The sequence below is a fragment of the Rhinatrema bivittatum genome, chromosome 2, assembly GCF_901001135.1.
Source record: "Rhinatrema bivittatum chromosome 2, aRhiBiv1.1, whole genome shotgun sequence".
NCBI classification, from domain to species: domain Eukaryota; kingdom Metazoa; phylum Chordata; class Amphibia; order Gymnophiona; family Rhinatrematidae; genus Rhinatrema; species Rhinatrema bivittatum.
This window is the reverse complement of record NC_042616.1, coordinates 293,956,353-293,979,643: the sequence shown is the minus strand read 5'-3', so window position 1 is coordinate 293,979,643 and position 23,291 is coordinate 293,956,353. Positions and strand designations below refer to the sequence as shown.

The 23,291-nt window shown below is 42.5% G+C and overlaps 1 protein-coding gene across 20 annotated transcripts in view; it reads right to left on the bottom strand.

The window, feature by feature from the left end:
* Positions 1 to 23,291, bottom strand: part of CLASP2 (cytoplasmic linker associated protein 2) — a 963,528-nt gene that overhangs the window by 493,258 nt on the left and 446,979 nt on the right. For all 20 annotated transcript variants that reach the window (XM_029589622.1, XM_029589627.1, XM_029589623.1 and 17 more), the window contains 2 exons: positions 17,274 to 17,353; positions 2,537 to 2,629 (listed from right to left, as the gene is read on the bottom strand). In XM_029589622.1, coding sequence (XP_029445482.1) covers positions 2,537 to 2,629; positions 17,274 to 17,353 — 173 coding nt within the window. The remainder of the gene's footprint in view (positions 1 to 2,536; positions 2,630 to 17,273; positions 17,354 to 23,291) is intronic.

Sequence of the window (23,291 nt, the reverse complement as noted above, 5' to 3'; positions counted from 1 at the left end):
ATGGGCCCTGGTCTCGATGGTCTCCTGGATGAAGAGAATGAGTCCGGAGTACTAGCGGACAGTTGTTGGAGGGTTTCATGGTGGTCCCAAAGCTGTCCCACAGCATCCCTCACCCTGTCCCCAAAGAGATTCTTTCCAGTGCATGGCATGTCCGCAAGTCTTTCCTATAACTCCGGTCAGAGATCTGAGGCCCACAGTCATGCCATTCTGTGGGCGCCAATTCCCGCTGCAGAGACTCTCGATGGCATCTCAAAAACATCATAGGTCACACGGACCTCATGTTTTCCGCTCTCTAGACCCATGTGGACCAGCGACATGATGGTGTCTTGCTGCTATTGAGGCAGCTGCTCAGCTACCTCCTGCACCTGCTTCCACATGTCTCACGAGTACTTGGTCACGTAGAGCTGGTAGGCAGAAATGCAGGCAATAAGCATGGTGCTTTGGAACACCTTCCCCCCAAAAGCGTCGTCTTGCTCTGTGGTCCTTTCCCGGGGGCGCAGAGGAATGGAACAGAGCGCTTGGCGCTCTTGAGAGCAAATTTTAACATCACTGATCTGGCAGCTGTCTGGATGAGGTAGACCCTGTCTGCTTTCTTGTTAACGGAAGTCATTATGATGGGGTGTTCCCATATCCTCAGCAGCAACTCCTTAAAGATCTCGTGTACTAGGACTGCCACAATTTGCTTAGGAGGCTCCACAAACTGGAGGATCACAAGCATTTTGGCCTGGCATCCTCCTCTTTCAAAAGCTGAAAAGGGATGGCCTCTGCCATCACCCTCACAAAACCTGTGAAGGTTAATTCCTCAGGTGGAGATTTCCTTCGCTCATCTGGAGGAAAAGGGTCTGACAGGATGCCACTAAAGTTCTCAGAGGACGACTCTGTAGGATCATCTCCCCAGGGGCGGCTGCAGGCCTCGATGTCTCTGCAGGTCTTGGTGGAGCTCCCACCTCAGAGGAACCGGCAATGACCACCATATCGGTAAGGGGGGGCCTCAGTGATCCGCCGGGCACTGATGCTGCCCCAGGGACCGACACCAGCTGGGTCACATCAATGAGAATATTGGGCTTCTCCAGAAGCAGAACGAGGATGGGCGGCACTGACTCTAGTGTCATCAGTGCCATGGGACCGAAGCCCTACCAGCTGGACTCAGCACGCCAGCTCCTCTTCGAACTTTGCTGATGCCAACACTGACTGGGAGAAAGGAGGGAGGTCCAAATCTCCTCATGAGCTCAATATCCCCATGAGGTTCACAGCTCCGAGGAAAAAAAGACACTGAAGAGCGACCCCACGTGGACGCATGGTATAGGGCATGCTGGGCATGCTCAGAGTGCCTAGTCAAAGTTTTAGATACTTTGATATAAGTTTTCCGTATCGGGGCTTCATCTGATGATGTCACCCATGTGTGAGGATTACCATCCTGTTTGTCCTCAAAGCATTTATTTATTCAATCTTATATACCGGCTTTCAAGTTCATTTCAAGGATACAGCCTGCTCAGCCTGCTCAGGATCTACTTTTCACCTTGCTCTTGATTCAAACCCTATAAGTCCTTAACAGCAGGGGTCAGCTCTCCCTATGCTCATGAATTGAAAGCACTATTTCAACAGCAGCTCAATTTTTAATTAATGAAAAAAAAAAAAATATATATATATATATATAACCAATATCCTTTAAGAATCTCCTATCTTAGGGGCCGATGCAATATTTGTGCACTGAAAATGGGCGCTCAGTGTTGAGTTTTCGTTTTCCTAACGCACGCCTAGCCACCTCTCCTGGGCGCGCAATCCAATATTTAAAAAAGGAAGCACTAGGGAAAATGTGTGCGTTCCTCCACGCGGCTCATCAGCATCTTGCGCTAAGAAGTGGTGGCTGTCAAGCGGGTTGGGAAAATGGATACACAATCTACAAGCATCCATTTTCTCCCACTACCGATACAGACACACACAAGTTATACAGCCTGAACCGTGTATCTTGTGCGTGTCTATTGGGTGTCCAGAATTTTTTTCCCCTCCAAAGATTTTTGTTTTTCTTTTAACTAAACCTGCTTTGATTCCTCTTACTTAGCATCGCTATAATACTATGAGGAGTAATCACAGAAAGCAGGATTTTTCTTTTTTTTCAATGTGCCCTTGAGTGTGGCTGGCATAAAATTTGCCACGGTGCAATGGGTGCAGTGGCCGTGCTGGAAATTTTTTGGATCACAGGGATTAGCTAATAGCCTCATCTACATGGAATTTACATGTGATGAGCGCTAATAGCTACGCGCTGATTTGGACACACGTATCCCCATATCGGATTGGGGGTTATGGACGTGCATTCAAAATGCGCATTAAACCATGTGCTAGCCACTATACACGGTATTGCATTGGCTCCTTAATGTGCTTTCAAACTCATCACCGCTCTTTATCATACCACCTTTTCAAATCAATCAAATTGAGTCTGTTAACCCTTGAAAATATATATGATGCTATAACAACTTTTTTAAAGACATCTAAATTAAGAACTTTTTTTTTTTTTAAGAATGAAGGGAAAGCATACCGCATTGACTCGCTGATCCCAGTCATGTTTATCATCTGAAAGAATTTCCCTGATTTTGTTTAACGTTTCTTCAAGTTCTCGACTGGAATAGATCTGAAAGTATAACATAAAATAAGGTTTTGTAGAACTTTTAAGCTATTACCAAGAAACATTTTACATCAGATTCCTACACAGCAGTCTGCTTCACTTATCATTGCATGGAAGCAGTCAGTTCTCCCACAATCAGGCCAATACAATACAGATGAGCTAAAAATGTATGCCCATTTTGGGTGCCCGCTGTTTCAATGCGAACACAGCCACCTCTCTTGGGTGCACGATAGAATATTTAAATGAGGGGTCACACTGCCAAGGAGGCTCTAGGGACAAATTTGTGCCCCTAGTGCCTATTTGGCAGCAGGCGACCAGGAGGAGAGGTGGCTGTCAGGAGTTAGGAAACGGGCACTCAATTTTACAAGCATCCGTTTCCTAACCCGTGCATAGCCACGGGTTAGGAAAATGGACGCTCATTAATTGAGCATCCCTTTTCCTAACCTCACTGCTGGCACTTTTTTTTTTTTAATACCTTTTGGTTCCTCCGGCTTAATATCACCATGATATTAAGTCGGAGGATGTACAGAAAAGTAGTTTTTTCTACTTTTCTGTATACTTTTTTGGGCTGCTCAGAAATTAATGCCCGCCCAGAGCGTAAAATTGTGCAGATCAGGCACACATTTATTTTTTAGATCTGGGGAAATAGCTAATAGCCTCAACATGTATTTGCATGTGATTAGCGCTATTAGTTTCACAGGGTTTGAACATGCTAATCCCCCGTATGGTATAAGGGGTTGTGGAAGCGGAAGCGCGTCCAAATCCAAGTCCAACCATAGGTTAAACAGTGCGCTCAGAAGAGCACGCTGTATTGTATCGGCCTAAACGATGGCAAGAATGTCACAGCCTTCAAGGCACTGAAGAGAAAGAGAAGGACTCTCCTATACAAAGTGCCTTTCTTTTACAAATCTCTTGCACTCAAACAATACAAGGATATCATGTAAGGGGGTTTCTCCAGGTTTCCTAAATAGAGCAAGCAGAATTCAAAGAGCACATGAAAAACCTTGTGACTTAGGCGCCAATCACAGGCACGATGTGCTTAGCAAACTTAAAACATTAAGTTTTAAGTTTTAAAACATGTTTTATTGTAACTGCAACGTTTCTCTTCGCACCTGTTAAAGTTTTATTGTATCTTCATTTTACAACCCCCCCTTGTTAAATGTAAACCAGCATGATGTGATACCTATTGCAAATGCCGGTATAGAAAAACACTAAATAAATAAATAAATAGATAAATAGATAAATAAAATTAAGACAACAAGAGACGAGATTGATAAGAAAGTAAAATGGTGCTTTCTTTATTGATGTTCCCTGTTTTAAGAACATTTTAAATCAAAGTTTCTGCTTTTACCAACTAAACTTCAATACTTAAATACCATCTTTCCAATCAAGACTATCCAAAATGGCTCAAACTAATGAACACCACACAAATAATAATTATTCATATATTTAAATTGCCCCTATTCCAGTTTATGAGCCAAGAGGGCAGGGGCACATGAGAGTCCCAAGGCCAGTTCTCAACCTCTCTCCCACTCCAACACAATCCCAGGGCCCCGAGACAGAGGTCTTTTCCTAGGGCATGGGGGAAGGAATAAATCCTTAACTCAAGGAAGTTATCAGTTTACTTTCAAACGTAATATGTGAGTGCCAACAAAATACTCAGGAGGCTCAGTCTGAGGGTCCAAAATAATTATTTACTGTAAAAAAGTTCTTAATTGGCCAAATGGCATAGCTCACATTAGTTCTTAGCACTTCAGATGGACATCACAGGTCTCTAATCTTTTCTCCATTTGTGCAAGGGTCTCTCAGTATCTGAGCTAGGGAAAACTTTCACCCTCCATGGATGGGATAAGCAAGATTTTCTAGATTTCCTAGATGCAAAATACTGGCATTGTCTTTGCACAATTCCCAATGGTACCTCTCTCCCAGGGTGAAAACACCAGATGAAGGTCCTCAGATCTATCAAAAAAGTTTTTTACTCACAGCTCTCTTCAGATGACAAAACGGAGTCTTTCTTAAGAAATGTCCAGAAAGAGGGAACACAGCAGCTCTCTCAGATGTCCTCTCTACAGGGTATGAAGGGTGGCAATAAACTTCCTCCCCAATAACTCAAGGTAAGATCTTTACAACAATGAGAAAATCTAGAAACCCCTGCAGTGATTCATCCCCAATCCAACCCTCGGTTTGTGGGATAGAGAGCAGCGGAAACTTCACTACTACCTGATCTACCTGGCTATTGGAGTTCCTGAAATCCTGCGGCCAGGGGTGCCAGGGCTCTCACAGGACGGAAACCTCATAAAGGATAAGTCTAAAAATCAACAACCAAACTTCTGGAAATAGCACCCAGAAGGTACTGGTCCCCTTCCTGCTTCTAGCATTATTCCCTTGAGGCTTAACACCAAGAACAGGGGAACAAATATAACTGAAGAAAACTCTCCTACTTCCTCCACTCTCTAACTCAACGAGCCACGCTTTACACTGTTGCAGGCTGCTTTTATAAACAGCAAAGTACTGGCCATTCCAGCAATCTCAGTGGAAGACCTGTTCCAAAATGGTGCACTCCTCCCTCTGCTCCCTATAGTCTAGTCTCCTAGCTCAAAAGGACTTAGAACTAGGACTATATTCATAATGCAAACCAAAGGGACATTACATTTAAATGGGCAATTTAAAACTGCAACACTCAAACTAAAGTGAGAGAGACTAATTTAGCCAAAAAAAAAATCCTTCAAAAATTGAAAGAAGAAGCCATCTGAAGAAAATAGCAAAAAGCTTAAGCATTGTCAATTTAAGTGTAGAACACTGATAAGGTAGGCTAAGAAAGAATTTGAAATGAAGCTGGCCATATAGGCAAAAACTCGTAATAAAAACCTGTGAGGGAGTCAGTTGGATCATTAGATGACCGAGGGGTTAAAGGGGCTCTTAGGGAAGATAAGACCATTGCAGAAAGATTAAATGAATTCTTTGCTTCTGTGTTTACTAATGAGGATGTTGGGGAGATACCGGTTCCGGAGAAGATTTTCAAGGGCGATGAATCAGATGAACTGAACCAAATCACCGTGAACCTGGAAGATGTAGTAGGCCAAACTGACAAACTAAAGAGTAGCAAATCACCTGGACCGGACAGAATGTACCCCAGGGTTCTGAAGGAACTCAAAAATGAAATTTCAGATCTATTAGTAAACATTTATAACCTATCATTAAAATCATCCATTGTACCTGAAGACTGGAGGGTGGCCAATGTAACCCCATTATTTAAAAAGGGCTCCAGGGGCGATCCAGGAAACTACAGACCAGTGAGCCTGACCTCAGAGCTGGGAAAAATAGTGGAAATTATTCTAAAGATCAAAATCACAGAGCATACAGAAAGACGTGTTTTAATGGAACACAGTCATCTTGGATTTATCCAAGGGAAGTTTTGCCTCACAAATCTGCTTCTTTTTTTTTTTTTTTTGGAAGGCATTAATAAACTTGTGGATAAAGGTGAACTGGTAGATGTAGTGTATTTGGATTTTCAGAAGGCGTTTAACAAATTCCCTCATGAGAGGCTCCTAAGGAAGCGATGTTTTTTCATGGATTACAAACTGGTTAAAAGACAGGAAACAAAGAGGATGATTAAATGGTCAATTTCCTCTGTGGAAAAGGGTAAACTGTGGAGTGCCTCAGGGATCTGTACTTGGACTGATGATTTTTAATAATGATACAACATTATTCAGAGTAGTTAAATCACAAGAAGATTGTGATAAATTGCAGGAGGACCTTGCGAAACTGGAAGATTGGGCATCCAAATGGCAGATGAAATTTAATGTGGATAAGTGCAAGGTGTTGCATATAGGGAAAAATAACCCATGCTGTAGTTACAAAATATTAGGTTCCATATTAAGATTTACCACCCAGGAAAAAGATTTAAGCATCACAGTGGATAATACATTGAAATTGTCGACTCAGTGTGCTACGGCAGTCTAAAACGCAAACAATGTTAGGAATTATTAGGAAGATAATGGTGAATAAAACAGAAAGTGTCATAATGTCTCTGTATCGCTCCATGAGACCACACCTTGCGTACTATGTACAATTCTAGTCGTAGTACCTCAAAAAGGTATAGTTGCACTGGAGAAAGTACAGAGAAGGGCGACCGAAATAATAAAGGGGATGGAACAGCTTTCCTATGAGGAAAGGCTAAAGAAGTAAGGGCTGTTCAGCTTGGAGAAGAGAAGGCTGAAGGGGCATATGATAGAGGTCTTTAAAATCATGAGAGATCTAGAACAGGTAGATGTGAATTGGTTATTTACTCTTTTGGATAATAGAAGGAATAGTGGGCACTCCATGAAGTTAGCAAGTAGCACTTTTAAAACTAATCGGAGACAATTATTTTTCACTCAACGCACAATTAAGCTCTGGAATTTGTTGCCAGAGGATGTGGTTAGTGCAGCTGGGTTTAAAAAGATTAGGATAGGTTCTTGGAGGAGAGGTCCATTGATTGCTATTGATCGGGTTGACTCGGGGAATAGCCACTGCTATTTCTGGCAGCAGTAGCACGGGATCTGCTTAGTGTTTTGCTACTTGCCAGGTATTTATAGCATGGATTGGCCACTGTCGGAAACAGGATGCTGGGCTTGATGGACCCTTGGTCTGACCCAGTAAAGCAAGTTCTTAAAATCTTATATTCTTACTGTATTCTGTGCCAAATGCTATTGTGTTGTACTTACTGGAAGTCAACAACCTTGCTGAATTAGATCAACATGAATCGCAGAGTCAATAGTGTTTCCTTACTATATGCGTCACATGCATGAAATTACGTGCAGTACATCATATACACAAATACTAATAATACCTGAAAAATACAAAGGGGATTCTTATGGATTTATATATTTTCTAGTGACAGTTTCAACTATAACTAAGAAAATGTGTCAGATGGAGAGAAAGGGGAAAGAAGAGGCAATTATGATTTATATTTTTACAAAATTGTATCCCAAGCATGAAAACTTTCACGTGAACAAATTAATCTAAAGAAAGTTAATTTATGTACTTGCTCTAAAAGAGCTAGGAGTGGGCTGCCATGAATTTTAAATAGACTGGACAATACAAAACCAAAATTTAACATTCTTGAGTTTGTGCCCTAGTTTAATTAAGTAGTGTAAATAAAGATGCAGTGACCTTCTAGTTCATTGTTTAGAAACAAAGGAGGAAATTAGCAGTGAAGATTACTTAAAACAGATGCCCTTTTGACCCCTCCTTTGCTGACCTACATTTTGTTTCATTTTACCTTCAACTTAAAGCATCACGTGGTTCCTATACTTGGCAACACTTAGATTTTCATGAATAGAAGAATTCCCCTTCCTATACTAAGGAGAAGATTCATGAGGACTTTTTTTTACCCCCTAAAGCTGTCCCATTAAAAAAACAAACAAACAACCCTTATCTGATAAGTTTAAAGAATATTCAGATAAAAATCCTACATACTTTTAAAAACATTCCCATGTGTGACACAAAATTAATCCTTGACATAATGTTAGAATATGAAGTTCATATATCTTCCTTATGCTTCTGTATTTTCACAAATGTAAGGCTGCTACAGAGCATCAGTGTTTACCCTTTTGGGATGGAGATGATGGTTGTTACTATTTAGGACTATAGAAAATACTGTCTATTACTCTTAAGTTTGAATATTATTTATACATATTTGTATATAAGATTTGAAAATATTGCTAGCTGGGTTTACGGTGATGGGAGAGGCATAGTGAATATGTTTAATGTACTGTGGTATTTTTATCCTGTTTTTAACCTGTGGCATTATTTGTAGTAATCCGCTGTGAGATTTTGTAAATAAAAGCAAGTCAAATGTAACTAATATAATAAATAATTATAGTACATATAAACAACGCAATTACTATTTTTGAGAACAAGTCAAAGGTTGGGAGTGATAGCTCTGATATGCTTTTACTGTCAGATCCATGTGTGCACCAGGAGTCAAGGGCAACTGTGTTCTATCTATCAATATAGTGAAATTACATCTTAGGTTTAAACATTTCCTTACTGACTGCAAATAAGCTAACAGGTAAGACTGCAGGAAATTAAGAAATGTCAAGTAGTACTGCCTCAAGATGCAGTCCCACAGTTAGGCAGAAAGGTTTATCTTCAAACCATTTTTATCCTGGTAAAACTAAAAAGGATTATACCAGCTGAAATACTGAAAATTTAACAGCGTTTCAGTAAGATTGGAGTTACTGCTTGCAACTGACAAGACATTAAGCTGTCGAGGTAGGTCTTGAATCGCTTTCAGTCTGTCTTCCAGAAGACAGCACAATGTCAGCAACACTGGACAGCAACTCCTCTTGATTACAGGGGAAATAGCAAAGACAAGAGAACCAGCCAAGGTTATTGTGTGTGATTGTGTGTGTGTGTGAAAAAAGTGGCCAACTATTTGTAAGTGTCCCCATCAATGTGTGCATTACAAAAAAAAAAAAACAACAAACCACAAAAATAACTCAAAACAAAATATATATTTTTATATAAATCACAAACCAAATCCAATCCCCATAATGGAAAAAAAAAATTTTTTGCATCCCTGATCAAGGATGAAAAGGCCAGTCCCATAAATCGCCCCTTTATGACAGCAGAAACCAGATTCACTGTTTGTATATGCCATACAACTTTACATAAGCTTTTAAATCATCATAAAAAAAACATCCTTGAAATAATGTTGGGGGATGTCACAGAACAAGATGGCAGCATAAATTTGTGCTCCAGATTCCCCCGAGCCTTTGTTCTAGAATCGCCGCACATCCTTTGCGATTGAGTCTTACAGATCAAGAGAACCCGAGCTTTCGATGGCTCTGAAGAAAAAAAGGGCCTGATTTCAAACATGGAATCCGAGGGGACTGATGGAGTAGAGAAAACCGCTGATCTTCTTGTTAGGGCTATGGAGGCCGACCTCGGCAATTGAGAGCCGGGAACGACAATGAATGATTTGCCTACAAGAGAGGAGTTCAAACAATAGTTTTGTGATCTACACAAACATATGTGCGATACTAAGCAAGAACTTGTCACTATGATGGCCGATTTGAGGAAGGAGATGTCAGATATTAGACAGAAAGTCGATGACTGCAACATGCGCTTAGAAGACCAAGCTGATAAAGTAGGGAAATTGCAAACGCAATACAGCCAACTATCACTAGATAATTTGGACCTTCGAAATAAACTGAAGACTGGAGAACAAAAATCGCAGGTGCAATCTCCGTTTACGGGAAATTCCTGAGTTTGCTGATTACGATTGTACTGCAGTGGTGAAGCACTGGAAGGCTCATCTGCATACTGCTCCCAGCATCCCCCAGGAGAGGAGTCCAGAGGTCACCGCAAGTGATCCATGGATTGAATTCCACACCCCCAGCTTCCAGAGGCCCCGCACCCTTTGCAGTAAAAGAGGATCAGAAGCACGTACCTAATGGCGTGCAAATCTCAAACCCTTCAATTCTTTGAGTGAAGATAAATTTAATGGTGGTTAAAGGGGATTGGTAAGTATTTATTTTTATTTATTTAAAAAATTTTCTATACCGTCGTTTAGTGATATACCATCACAACGGTTTACAAATAGGCACATAAATAAATTCGAGATGGATTGTACTTTAACCAGGGGGTGCCGCAGTTGTTCAGATACATGATTCAATATTATAAGCTATATGTAAAGTATAGCTTTGGGAAATCTTTGGACTTATAAAAGTTTGGAGAAAGGGGAAACAGAGGGATATATTCCTTAGAGTTTGTATGTGTCTGAGGTAATAAGCAAGCCAGATAGTTAATTCTAGTGTCTGTCTTTCCGACCCACTCAAACCTTGATTTTTAGGCAACAGACACTCTCTCATTAAAAATCGATCAGGCTCTTATCTAAATCATACTATTGTACCAGCCTTTACTGAAAGTTTAATCATCCCCTTGTAGGACACTAGCTGATTAATTAGTAAATTCACCGGTAAATTTAAAGTGCTCTAATTCCAACTCCCTTAGTATCCTAAACTTAACTAGGAATTCAATAAAATTAAGATGAAGTCAGCACTCCAGTAGCAAGAGGGGGGCATTCCAGTCTTTTGCATTCAGTGTTACATGTATGATTTTTTACCCGCTGGTGAGAGACTGTATGTGTGCACTCTATGCAAAGAGCTCCTGGCTATCAGGGAATGAGTCTGAACTCTGGAGGCTAGAGTAGCAGACTTGGAAAAGCTGAGGCAGACAGAGAGGTACACTGATGAGAACTTCAGGAACATAGTAGCCAAGTCCCAAATCCAGTCTGGCAGCCCAGTGCTGCCTTGGATCAGAAAGGTCTCCCAGTAGGAGAACATCACCCTGGTGTAGCAGGAAGTGATCCTGTAGCAAGGACCTGCTCTCCAAGTGATGTACTGTCCTCTCGCACTGATGACAAGTCTCAAAGGGTTACTGCCCAGGAGGGAATGGTAAGGCCGGCCATCATAGTTGGTGATTTAATTATTAAAAATGTAGATAGCAGGGTGACTGGTGGACGTGAGGAAAGGTGGCAGACCTCACGTGTCACCTAGATAGGATTATAGACAGTGCTGGGGAGGAGCAGTTGTAGGATCAAGCTTTTAACATCCAGGCTGTGAGGGATAGGGTTTGAAGGTTTGGACGGCGCAGCATGCCTTGGTTCTGAGTTATGAGATTGGGTGCTGTGCCCAGGCGAATGGGTTCTCGGATTGAGAGATCGAGAAGCATGGGAAACCATACTTGTCGAGGCCAATACGGGGCTATGAGTATTATTGACCCTTTGTCCTGTTGTAGTTTCACGAGAGTTTTGGCTATTAGTGCTATCGGATGGAGACGCATATAGAAGGCCTGTGTTCCGGGGCGAGCAAAGGCGTCCATGGCAAATTTGTTTTGCTGCTTGTGCAGGAAGCAGAATCTGACCACTTTGTGATTTAGTTCGGATGCAAAAAGGTCTATTGTTGGTTGACCCCAGCGCTGGAAGATTTTGTTCGTTACCACAGGATCCAGTGACCACTCGTAAGGATGGAACTGTCGACTGAGGCAATCTGCTACTATGTTCTGTATGCCTGCCAAATAAATGGCCCTGAGATGCATGGATGCATGGAGTGTGCAAGGGCCCAGGCACAGATCTGCACAGCACTTGGCAGAGGAGATAAGAGCCTGTGCCTCCCTGTTTGTTCAAGTACCACATTGCAACTGTGTTGTCTGTTTGTATGAGAACAGTCTTGTATGAAAGGCATTCCTTTAACGCATATAGTGCATAGCGTATAGCTCAAAGCTCTAGGAAGTTGATTTGAAACTTTGCTTTGAGTTGTGTCCAAGTTCCTTGGGTTTGAAGGTTGTTCACATGAGCTCCCCAACCCAAATTGGATGCATCTGTGGTTAAAGTCACTTGAGGAACTGGTTGCTGGAAGGGTAGACCTGTTAGAAAGTTGGCTTTGTTTGTCCACCAGAGAAGTGATAGACGCAGCTGGTGAGTTACATGGATCTGGGATGAAAGAGGTTGAATGGCTTGGAGCCACTGAGATTTCAAAGTCCATTGAGTTATCCTCATGGCCAGCCTGGCCACAGGAGTGAAGTGGACCGTGGAAGCCATGTGACCCAGCAACGTGAGGAACTGATGGGCTGAGGCTGTTTCTTTTGTGCGCACAGACGTAGCTAGCCTGGAGAGTGTATCTGCACGGTCATTGGGCAGGAAGGCCTTTGCAACCGTAGTATCCAAATCTGCTCTGATGAAAGTCAGGAGGTGAGATGGAATCAGGTGGGATTTCTGGTAATTGAGACACCCCGCGCATAGTAGATTGATGGTGAGCTTGAGAGCTCCTTGTTTGGATTGGCTCTTGATTAGCCAGTCGTCCAAGTAAGGAAACATGTGTATGCTATGTCTGCGCAGATGGGCCGCAGCTACTGCTAGGCACTTTGTAAATACACGGGGTACCGAGGCGAGTCTGAAAGGCAGAACTCGGTACTGAAAATGTTGATGTCCCACTATAAAGTGCAGGTATTTGCGGTGATGTGGGAATATTGGAATGTGTGCTGAAGCGTCTTGAAGATCCAGAGAACAGAGTCAATCTCCTTTTTGCAGAAGGGGAAGCATGGTGCCCAGGCACACCATCCTGAGTTTTTCTTTCTGTAGAAATTTGTTGAGATTGTGAAGGTCTAAGATGGGGCGGTGCCGCCTGATTTCTTTGGAATGAGAACATAGCGGGAGTAAAACCCTCTGCCCTGCTGTGCCCGAGGAATGGCTTCCACAGCCCTGGCACTCAGTAGAGTGGACAGTTCTGACTCTAGAAGGGTTGTGTGATCTTTTTGCATCCACAGTGGGTTGGGAGGTGAATCCGGGGGTACCCTGATAAAGTTTAGATGGTATCCTTGGGTTATGATGCATATAACCCATTGGTCTGGGGTAATGCTGTGCCAGTTGGTTATAAAGTGGTGTAGCCGACCTCCTACCGGCATGTCTGGTCTTGGATTTAGAGTGGCTGCTGTTCTCTGGATAAGTTTCAAAACCAAGAGGCTGGGCCTGTTTGTGGGGCTGGCTGAGATATGGACGGCTTGGTCTGACATAGCTGTCCCCTTTGTGGGGGTCTGGCTGGTCTCACGCGAGTACTTGCGTGAGTGATAAAAGGGTCTTCTGGCATCCCTTCTGGTAGTTTTACAAGCTGAAGAAGGAGGTTCCGTGGAGACTGTGGAGAGCTGATGCAGGGTCTCATGGTGATCTTTTAATTGAGCTACTGTGTCCTGAATCTTGTCACCAAAGAGATTATCTCCGGTGCAGGGGAGATCAGCTAGCTTGTCTTGAACTTCAGTTCGCAAGTCAGATGCTTTAAGCCAGGCCCATCTTCTGCCACTGATTCTTGCTGCTGAAATGCGAGACACTATCTCGAAGGAATCATATGCAGCTCTGACCTCATGTTTTCCTGCTTCGAGGCCTTTCTGGAGAATGGCAGTGAGGTGTTCTTGCTGTTGTTGAGGCACAGAGAGTCCGCTATGCCTTGGACCTGTTTCCACAGGCTCCTCTGGTATTGGGTCATGTGCAATTGATAGGCAGCTATGCGGGACACTAGCATAGAACCTTGAAAGACCTTTCAGCCCAAACCATCCAAGAATGTTTGGTCCTTTCCAGGGTGAGCTGAAGAATGGGGGCGCAGCCATTTAGCCTTCTTCTGAGCAGATTCCACTACCACTGACTGGTGAGGTAGCTGTGGTTTCTGAAATCTTGGAGTGTGCTGGACTAAATAAGTTGCATCTGTCTTTCTATTAACTGGTTGGACAGTGCAAGGATGCTCCCATAGGCGATGTTGCAGATCCAAAAGCACTTCATGGACTAGAATGGCCATAATTTCTTTGGGGGCATCTACAAATTGAAGGACTTCCAATGTCTTGTGACGTAGGTCCTCCTCGGTGACTAAGTCGAAGGGGATGTCTCTGACATTTCCTTTATAAAATTAGCAAAGGAGAGGTCTTCTGGAGGAGACAGTCTCCTTTCTTCCGGAGGAGATGGCTCCGAGAGTATGTCCTCTGTAGAAGTGTCGTTGTCAACATCCTCCCATGGATCATATGGGGTCTCAGGCTGAGATCCCGAGGGAGGGAAAAATCCTGCTTCTCCAGGACGTGTTGTCATCGTTGTATCCCTCGATGGAGGATGTGGCAGCACCAATGGAGAGTGAGGCGGTATTGATGGCATCGAGGGTAATCGAGGGCGTCTCGATCCCGAGAGCCCCAACGGACCAGGATCCGGTTCTGGCATTGGTAGAAGTGGAGCTGGAAGAGGATTGGAGTCCATGCCTTCGTCTTCAGAGGACCCTGGAATGGGTATCAGGGGTTTCAGAGACTCAGAAGGTTGTCTTGGTACCGATGGCCCAGGCTGAGTCAGAAGGGTACCAATGAGTGTATCCAGGCGGTCGAGCAATGGTGTGAAGATTGATGGCTCCGGTGTCTGTGCCGGTATGGGGGCCAACATCGATGGTTGAAGGTTCCGGAGGGCATCAAGGATCGCCTGTTGGACAAGTATGCCCAGCTCCTCCCTGGAAGCTGGTGTAGGCAACACAGCTGCAAGGGGAGGCAGGCTAGGCGCTACTGGTACCACCACAGGAATCTGTGGGGGCTCAGTACCCGGCACCATTATCTGTGGGGATCGCCTCGGTGTCTCAGGTGGAGAGGAGGTTGGAAGCTCCTCTACCCGTGTCCTCTTCGCAATCGGCTCGATAGCCATCGAAGCCGATGTGGTGTCAGTGCCGGCACCGGATGTGGAATTGCGTCGCTGCCAGTGACTTGTTTCCCTCTGTGCTCGGTCTGGTCTTTCTCCGGCATAGAGGAAGACTATGCCGATGTGGTAGATGTTGTCGGTGACGGACAATCATCACTGCCTTGCTGCTCCCGGCGAGATCTGTCGATGGATTTTGTCAATGTTCCTGCTGGTAACGACTGTGTGGACGTTGATGGAGTTAGCTTTATCTTGAAAAGGGACTCCCCATCTTGTCCAGGCAGGCACGCCTGCCCTTCGGGGTCATTTGAGCACAGCTCGGGCATCAACGAACATCATGTGATGAGCAGAGGCACAACACACAAACATCATGCGGGTCAGTAATTGACATGGTACGCGGACACTCCGGGCATTTTCTAAAGCCTGTCGCCATGATGCAAAAAACAGGGCGATGAAAACGGTCGGTGGCCTGTAGGAACCGAGGACAGGATAGCAGGAACCAACCGAAGACGGTGGAAATTACTCACCGAGCGACGAGAAAACGATGTCGCGATGGGAGACCCCTATGAGGGAACATTTTGTGAAGAAAACTTCAAGTTTTTCCCGTGAGGAAAAGTAGTGAAAAATTCTCAGAGCTCCTCACCTCGAGACAAACTGCAGTGTGGGAAAAAAAGAGACTGAAGGAAGACCCCTGTGGCTACAGGGATTATGGCATGCTGGGTCATGCTCAGTGTGCCAGTCAAAAGTTCTAGAAACTTTGACAGAAAAGTTTTCCAGGATAGGACTCCATATGCTGACGTCACCCACATGTGAGGTCTACCATCCTGCTTGTCCTGGGAGAAATATCTTACTTTCCAAGCACTGACTGAAAGATATCATTTAGAGGATAATGATATAATCCAATACTTACAAATCTGGCATTTTATGATGGTAGAGAGAGTAGGGGAGAATTTACTTCTTGGCAAGACAGTTTGAACATTGGTGTGATCATGCAGATAACATGCAGGATAATATAACTAATGTCTATGACTTCCTTAATAAAGACCCAGTAGTTAAGCCTTCCTAGATGAGGGCATGGGAAAAGGATTTGGGACATGAATTATCTGAGGAGGAATGGGATTTAGTATTCTATAAAACTAAGTGAAGCTCAACCTCAGTGATTTTATTAGAAAACAGTTATAAGGTGCTAACGCGATGGTATCTCATTCCTGAATAGCTTACCTAAGGCTTCCCCACTGGAGGAGATTCATGTTGGAAGGACTGTGGGGGCAGGGGAACATACACACACACACACTCTAAAATAACTCCAAACAAAATATATACTTTTATATAAATCACAAACGAAATCCAATCCTCATAGCAATGAAAAAATAAAAAAAAATCCTCAATCAGATATGAAAAAAAGTTAATAAATCACTGCTTTTGCCACTAGAAACAAAATTCACTGTATATGCCATACAGCTTTTACATAAGGTTTTTAATCATCACTGGCATAAAAAACATCCTTGAAATAATCAAGTGAAATTTCTTAGAATATAATATATCAATGATTCCTTCATAATTTTAGTGTAACAAGTCCTTTATCACTTTACTTAAATATAACTCCAAATCAGCAGATGATCAATCAAGCAAAATCCAAGATGCTAACGTTCTCCATAATTCTTAACTCTTCAAAACTCAGAACTGTATGTAAGTAAAGGCTACGTTTCGCATAAGTGGCTTAATCAGGGTGTTATAAAATAGCATCAACTTATCTGATAGCGTTCACTTGGAAATTCCAATGTCCAAAAGACCTCTACATCTGCTCACGTTCCTTTTAAGTTTGGATAATTAGTGTTGGACTGCTGTACCCTCGAAACATAAAAGACTGTTTAAGCAGTAACAACACTTACTACTAATTAAAAATATTCCCAAATATTTTATCAAGCAATATTTACAAACTATTCTTTATCTTTTAGATATGTTATCGTTTAAGAAATTTCATTTGATTATTTTTTTTTAAATTGTAATTTTTATTGCAACAATACCAATCGAAAAATATACAACAATAATATAGTACCAATTATATAGTATTCAGCAACAGCTTTTTGAAGACATAAATGAAGAATGTTAAAATGTCAATTCACATTCCTAACAGCATCACCCTTTGTATAATATCCCACCTTCATCCTTCCCCTCCCCATCATATATATATATATATATATATATATATATATATATATACACACACACACACACACACACATATACATATGTGTGTATATATGTAAATAAAATAGAATAGATATATTTTAAGGCTAGTCGATTTAGGTTAAAATACTACTTCCAATGGCCAAGGCTATGTTCAAAATAAGAGGTATACTACATCGGATTTACCAAAGGTAGACCAACACCACAGAAAACTATATAAACTCTGAAAAGGCACCCAAGTTCAGCACAAAGCTATCATACCTGAACAGAGGGAACTTCTGTAAATGCCTTTACAAAATCATCTTCATCAAGAGCTCCAGCACCTCCTTCCTTTGGTACCCCTGCAAAAACAATAAGAAAAAATGGTATGTTTCTGATTAATGTAAAAGTGTATTATGATGAAATAGTGTAATAGGATTACAGTAGTGTCCATTCACAAAATGGTGGGCCATCGTATCCATGGGAATGTCTTGCAGCCTAACATGGCAGCACCTCAGGTTGACACTTGAGCTTGAAGGGCTATATTCAGTGGCTGTTAATCTTCCAGTTAATTAATTAAATACTAAATTCTTAGTGAAGCAGCATTACTACCTAAAAGCCACAAAAACCTTAACTGCCTTATTGCAATCTTAAATTTACTATGCCTATTTCACCCAAAAGATATTTTAAGACAACATAACATGGAAGATCAAATTGGCTATGCTGAAATATTCCAATAAAGGTATATACTATTATACAAACCTATATGACCTTTGAAAATAAAAAACATTTTACTGCTACATTTTTCATGTCTTTTTCATTTTTATATTCCCAGCTGGACCCTATCAGAAATCTCTCATACACCTCCAGAGAGAGGGAATAACACCAGAAACTGGGAAACATAAGAGAGGAAAAACATTGGACATGGTACACACTACAGAGAAAAATTAAGAAACAATATATTTAGGTTATCTTTTTTTCCTCTAAAATGTAAATGAAACTGTATAATAATACAGCATGCTCTTAAGAATCAGGTGACAATCTATGTGAAAGCAGATTTTATTGTATCTCGCTGCACATTCTTGCACACTGGTCTGCCTCCGCAGTGTATGCATTTAATGTATTTATCTTACAATAATTGCACAGCTTAGATTCTCTACATGTTGTGTAGCTCTTGTTCTTATTGGAAATAGTTTGAATGTTGCTACACGCTTATTGGATATGTTCTGGTTTGTCCTCTGTCTTGATTGTGTACTCTCTCCTCTTCCTATTAATCCTTTGACTCAAAGCAACCTAGGATTGTCTAGCTTTCTGCTAAGGTTTCAGTTAGAAGCAAGCTCTTAGAAGCTAACAGCTCTCCTTCATCCTCTTCAACCATTTAGAAAGCCATCATACTCTGACCTCACATTCTCAATATTTCATTTTGCTGCTAGACTTCCTTGTGTACTGGTAGCTACAACTTCTTCAACTGCAGTGGTCCTCTTTTGAATGCAGAGTCCAGAAACTCTTAATACCTACTAGGCTGCTGTCTGAACAGTTGTTATTCTCGCCTTGCAAGGGACTGTGAGTGTTGAACTATTTATTTCATTCTAATAAACTTGCTTGGCATTTAAGAACGGAGTTCTCTGATATCTGGAAGTTGGGAAGAGAAGGTTTGCTTGACTATTTAGGAATTCAAACTAGAACGAACTCCAAGGTCAGAACACACACACACACACACATACATACTGTAAAAATCTGTAACTTAAGTTGGGCTATTGGCAATACTTGATTGAAAAACATGTCATTGTACACTTAGTCCATTTAAAGTTCAAATTCTTAACTGTTAGTTTCTACTATCTGTCACTAATCATTCATGCAACAAGTATTTTTGCAGCAAACACTTTCAGATAATAACTATGGACTAGAAGGCGATTAGTAGCATAATGAATTATAATACATCCTTTTCAGTTCTACTGTAAGGCACATCATGTTTTAACCCTGCTGTCAGTTGGATAAGTGCTGCATGATTGGTGCAGTAATAAAAGTATTGCTGCACCAACATACTTGTCATACAATTCTCCAAGTGCAATGTGGTGTAACATTTAATTAGAAAGGCACACAAGTGAACCAAATGGTATTAAAATATATTGCTAAGAAGGGATGCTATAAAATGAAAGCAGACTGTCTTTAGAAAATAATCAACATTAAAAGCTCATGGTTTGGCAGGCATACCCTGTTACTAATGCAATACATACCTGCACTGTGATAGCAAAAAACATAATTGCCTGGCACATCATGTTGTTGCATTTCTACCCAGAAATGCTGAGTAGTGTTCATGGACATGATACTCACAAAAAGAACCACCAAGTTCAGTTAGCAGTAAATGCTTAAGAATGCATGCACTTCTATGTCGGTGCCAATGAACCAAAAATGCCCATGTTCATAGGTTCATTTCAGATTGGTGCTGTCAATGCTAGTGCAGAATATACTTTGCACACATAGATATTCCTACTTTTTTAGTACTCTACAAAAAACTTGATCATGATGGCATTTTGCCCCTAAACCAAGGGTGGCCAACTCTGGTCCTTCCAAACCACTAACAAGCCTATTTTTCAGGAGATCCATAATGAATACGCGAGAGATAGATCTGCATACAATGGAGGCAGTGCATGTAAATCTATCTCATGCATACTCACAATGAATATGTTGAAAACCAAACCTGTTTGTAGCTCTTGAGGACTGGAGTTGGCCACCCTGCCCAATATAAATAGCACCATACTAAACTCATCTTTGTTTGAGACAAGTCATGCAATTAGACATTCCCCTATGGATTAATCCATAGATGCTCAAAGCAGTCCCAGGGGCCCCCATCCCCAGCTAGTTGGGTATTCAGGATATCCCTAATTAATATGCAAGAGAAATACCTATATACATAGAGGTAGTTCATGCAAATGAATCTCATGTGCATTCATTAGAAATATTCTGAAAACCTGACTGGCTAGGAGGACCCCCAAGGATCTGTTTGAACACCCTTGAACTAATCTGATTTTATCCATCCCCATCTCACCACTAGAGAGGGCCAAAAGCTTGTCCAAGTAACTAACGTAAAGCATAACAACACATCCTGCTAAACAAATCAACAAACAAAATCAATATAAATATAAACAAATAAACAAATCAAATCAATCCCTTGTTATTTGTAACTGCTTTTCTGCACTATTGTTTAAATGGTAAAGTTTATTATAATTACACCCCTGTTTCTTGTGAACCAGCATGATGGGACCACCGTCTTGAATGTTGGTATATAAAAAAGTTAAATAAATAAATAAATCGCCCCAAGTAACACCAAAGAATGGTACAAGATTAATTATTCCAACAAATATTCAATTATGGGTTGATCCGAATTTATTTATGAATACTTATAACTCACCTTTCTTGAACAAACCAAGGCATTTTACATTAAATAACATGCCATAAACACCCTCTCCCCAAATATAGTGTAAAACTACATATTACTAAGCACTAAAATGAATACATAGAAATAAGGGTTAAAAAAATAAACTCTCATTTCACCTAAAAAATTATTTGCAGAATTCATACATTGGAAGATAGAGAGAGTCCTAAACTAGTTTGGTTGGACTCAAGGAAAGGAAATTATCAGGTACAAATGAAACTTCTACTTTTTTTTCATCCAGCCAAACCAGTCCAAGACACATGAGAAGTACCCAAACTAACCTTCTAGTGGGCAAGAGCTGCCAAACCTACTCTCAAAACATCCAGGCAAGGAAGACCAGGTCACTGCTTTAAACATTTCTAAAGGAGAGACCAATGAAGTTCCATCGAATAAAATACTTGTTCTCCAGTGGAATGAGCCCTCAATCTGTTTAGGAGTGACAATCCCTCATCTACATAAAGCAAATGTTGCTTACCTGTAACAGGTGTTCTCACATGACAGCAGGATGTTAGTCCTCACATATGAGTGACGGAGATCACAGGATTGGAGAGGCTCAAACGGCGGTTTCGTGGGCCGCCCCAAAACCAAGTTGAGGTCCCAGGAAGGGGCCAGAGGGCGCAGTGGAGGTTTAAGGTGGAGCAAGTCCTTCAAAAAGCGTGTTACAAGGGGTTGTACTGAAATATGTACATCCCCGACACCTTTATGGAAGGCGGCTACCGCACTGACATGAACCCTGATGGAAGAAGTTTGGAGACCTGACTGACAGATGCCAGAGATAGTCCAAAAACTTTGGTGTGGAACAAGTGAAGGGATCGATGGACATGGAAGTACATCATACCGTAAACCTGTTCCATTTGTAACGATAAGACTGCCTTGTGGAAGGCTTTTGTGAAGCTAGTAGGATACAGGAAACCAGCTCTGAAAGGTTAAGAGGTTGAAGGATTAACCTTTCAACATCCAGGCAGTCAGGGAGAGGGCCTGGAGATTGGGGTGACGAAGGCAGCCATTGTTCTGAGTGATCAGAAGTGGATCCTTCCCCAGAGGAATGTGCCGGTATACTGATAAGTCGTGGAGAATTGGAAACCAGACCTGGCGTGGCCAATGAGGGGCTATGAGAATCATTAGTCCCTTGTCCCTTCGCAACTTCACGAGAGTCTTTAAAATGAGTGGAAGTGGAGGGTACGCATAAAGGAGACCGCTGGCCCACGAGAGGGACAAAGCGTCTCTTGGCTGAAGGTGTTGGCTGTGAGTGAGAGTGCAGAAGTTCCCTACTTTGCGGTTGTAAATTGACGCAAAGAGGACTATGTGAGGGTAACCCCAACGCTGGAACATTGAGTCTGCTACAGTGGGGTTAAGGGACCACTCGTGCGGTTGAAAAGTGCGACTCAGCTTGTCTGCCAAACACATTGTGCACTCCCGGCAAGTAGGTGGCCCTGAGGTACATCGAGTGGGAAAGCGCTTCCGCCCATATCTGTGCAGTTTCCTGACAAAGGAGGTAGGAGCCCATTCCCCCTTGCTTGTTGATGTACCACATAGCTACCTGGTTGTCGGTTTGAATCAGGATGACATGGTTGGAAAGATGATCCTGAAAAGCCCTGAGAGCATATGCGATTGCACGAAGCTCCAGGAAATTTATTTGGTGTTTGGCTTCCTCTGGAGACCAAATGCCCTGAGTTTGCAGGTTTGCAACATGTGCACCCCAGCCGAGGTTGGAGGCATCTGTTGTCAAGGTTATGTGAGAGACTGGAGCCTGAAATGGAAGGCCTTGATGCAGATTGGATTGGTTTATCCACCAAGCCAGTGATAAGCGGAGCTGGTTGGTGATGTGGACAATGGTGGACATTGACTGAGAAGAGTGAATCCACTGCAATTTTAGAGTCCACTGCATTACTCTCATGGCTAGGCAGGCCATGGAAGTGACATGCACCGAGGATGCCATATGACCCAGTAAGATCAGAAAGTGACGTGCAGTTGAGCGTTGTCGAGACTACAGTCGATGGGCCAGAGAAGCAAGAGTGAGAGCTCGATCCTTAGGTAGAAAGGCTTTCACTTTTAGAGTGTCCAAGTCGGCCCCTATGAACGATAGGGTTTGAGAGGGAACTAGCCTGGATTTTGGATAGTTTATGAGAAACCCTAAGGAGATCAGGGTATGGCACGTGAGACTTAGAGATGTCAGTGCAGCTTGCTAAGTAGGAGCCCTGATGAACCACTCATCAAGATAGGAGTAGACGTGGACACTTTGACTCCTGAGAAAGGCAGCTACCACTACGAGGGACTAGGTGAAGACTCGTGGGGCAGATGCTAGGCCGAATGGTAACACTCGATATTGGAAGTGTTTCGGGTCTACTAGGAATCGCAGGAATCTGCGATGTGACGAAGTAATGGAAATGTGTGTGTAGGTGTCCTGGAGGTCTAGAGAGCAGAGCCAATCTTCCCTTTGGAGAAGGAGAAGAAGAGAACCCAAGGTCACCATCTTGAACTTTTCTCTTTGTAGGTATTTGTTTAAGGTGCGAAAGTCCAGTATTGGGCAAACCCCACCTGACTTTTTTGGTATCTCCTGTTGGGAGAGGGGCACTGGTTCTATTGCTCAGGACTGGAGGAGGAGGGAGACCTCCTGTTCCAGAAGCAATGAGTGGTCGGATGTTCCCGTCAACCAAGGTGGGGAATCTGGTGGAACAGAGAGAAAGTTGCGGTGGTAACCTTGGGTTATTACAGCGAGTACCCACTGATCTGTAGTGACTATATGCCATGGTTTGGAGAAGTGGCATAACCGGCCTCAGACGGGAATGGTCGGAAGTGGAGGCTGGGTACTGCTCTCTAGGAAGGCGTCAAAAGCCAGATGCTGGACCTGGTTGGGGGGCTGG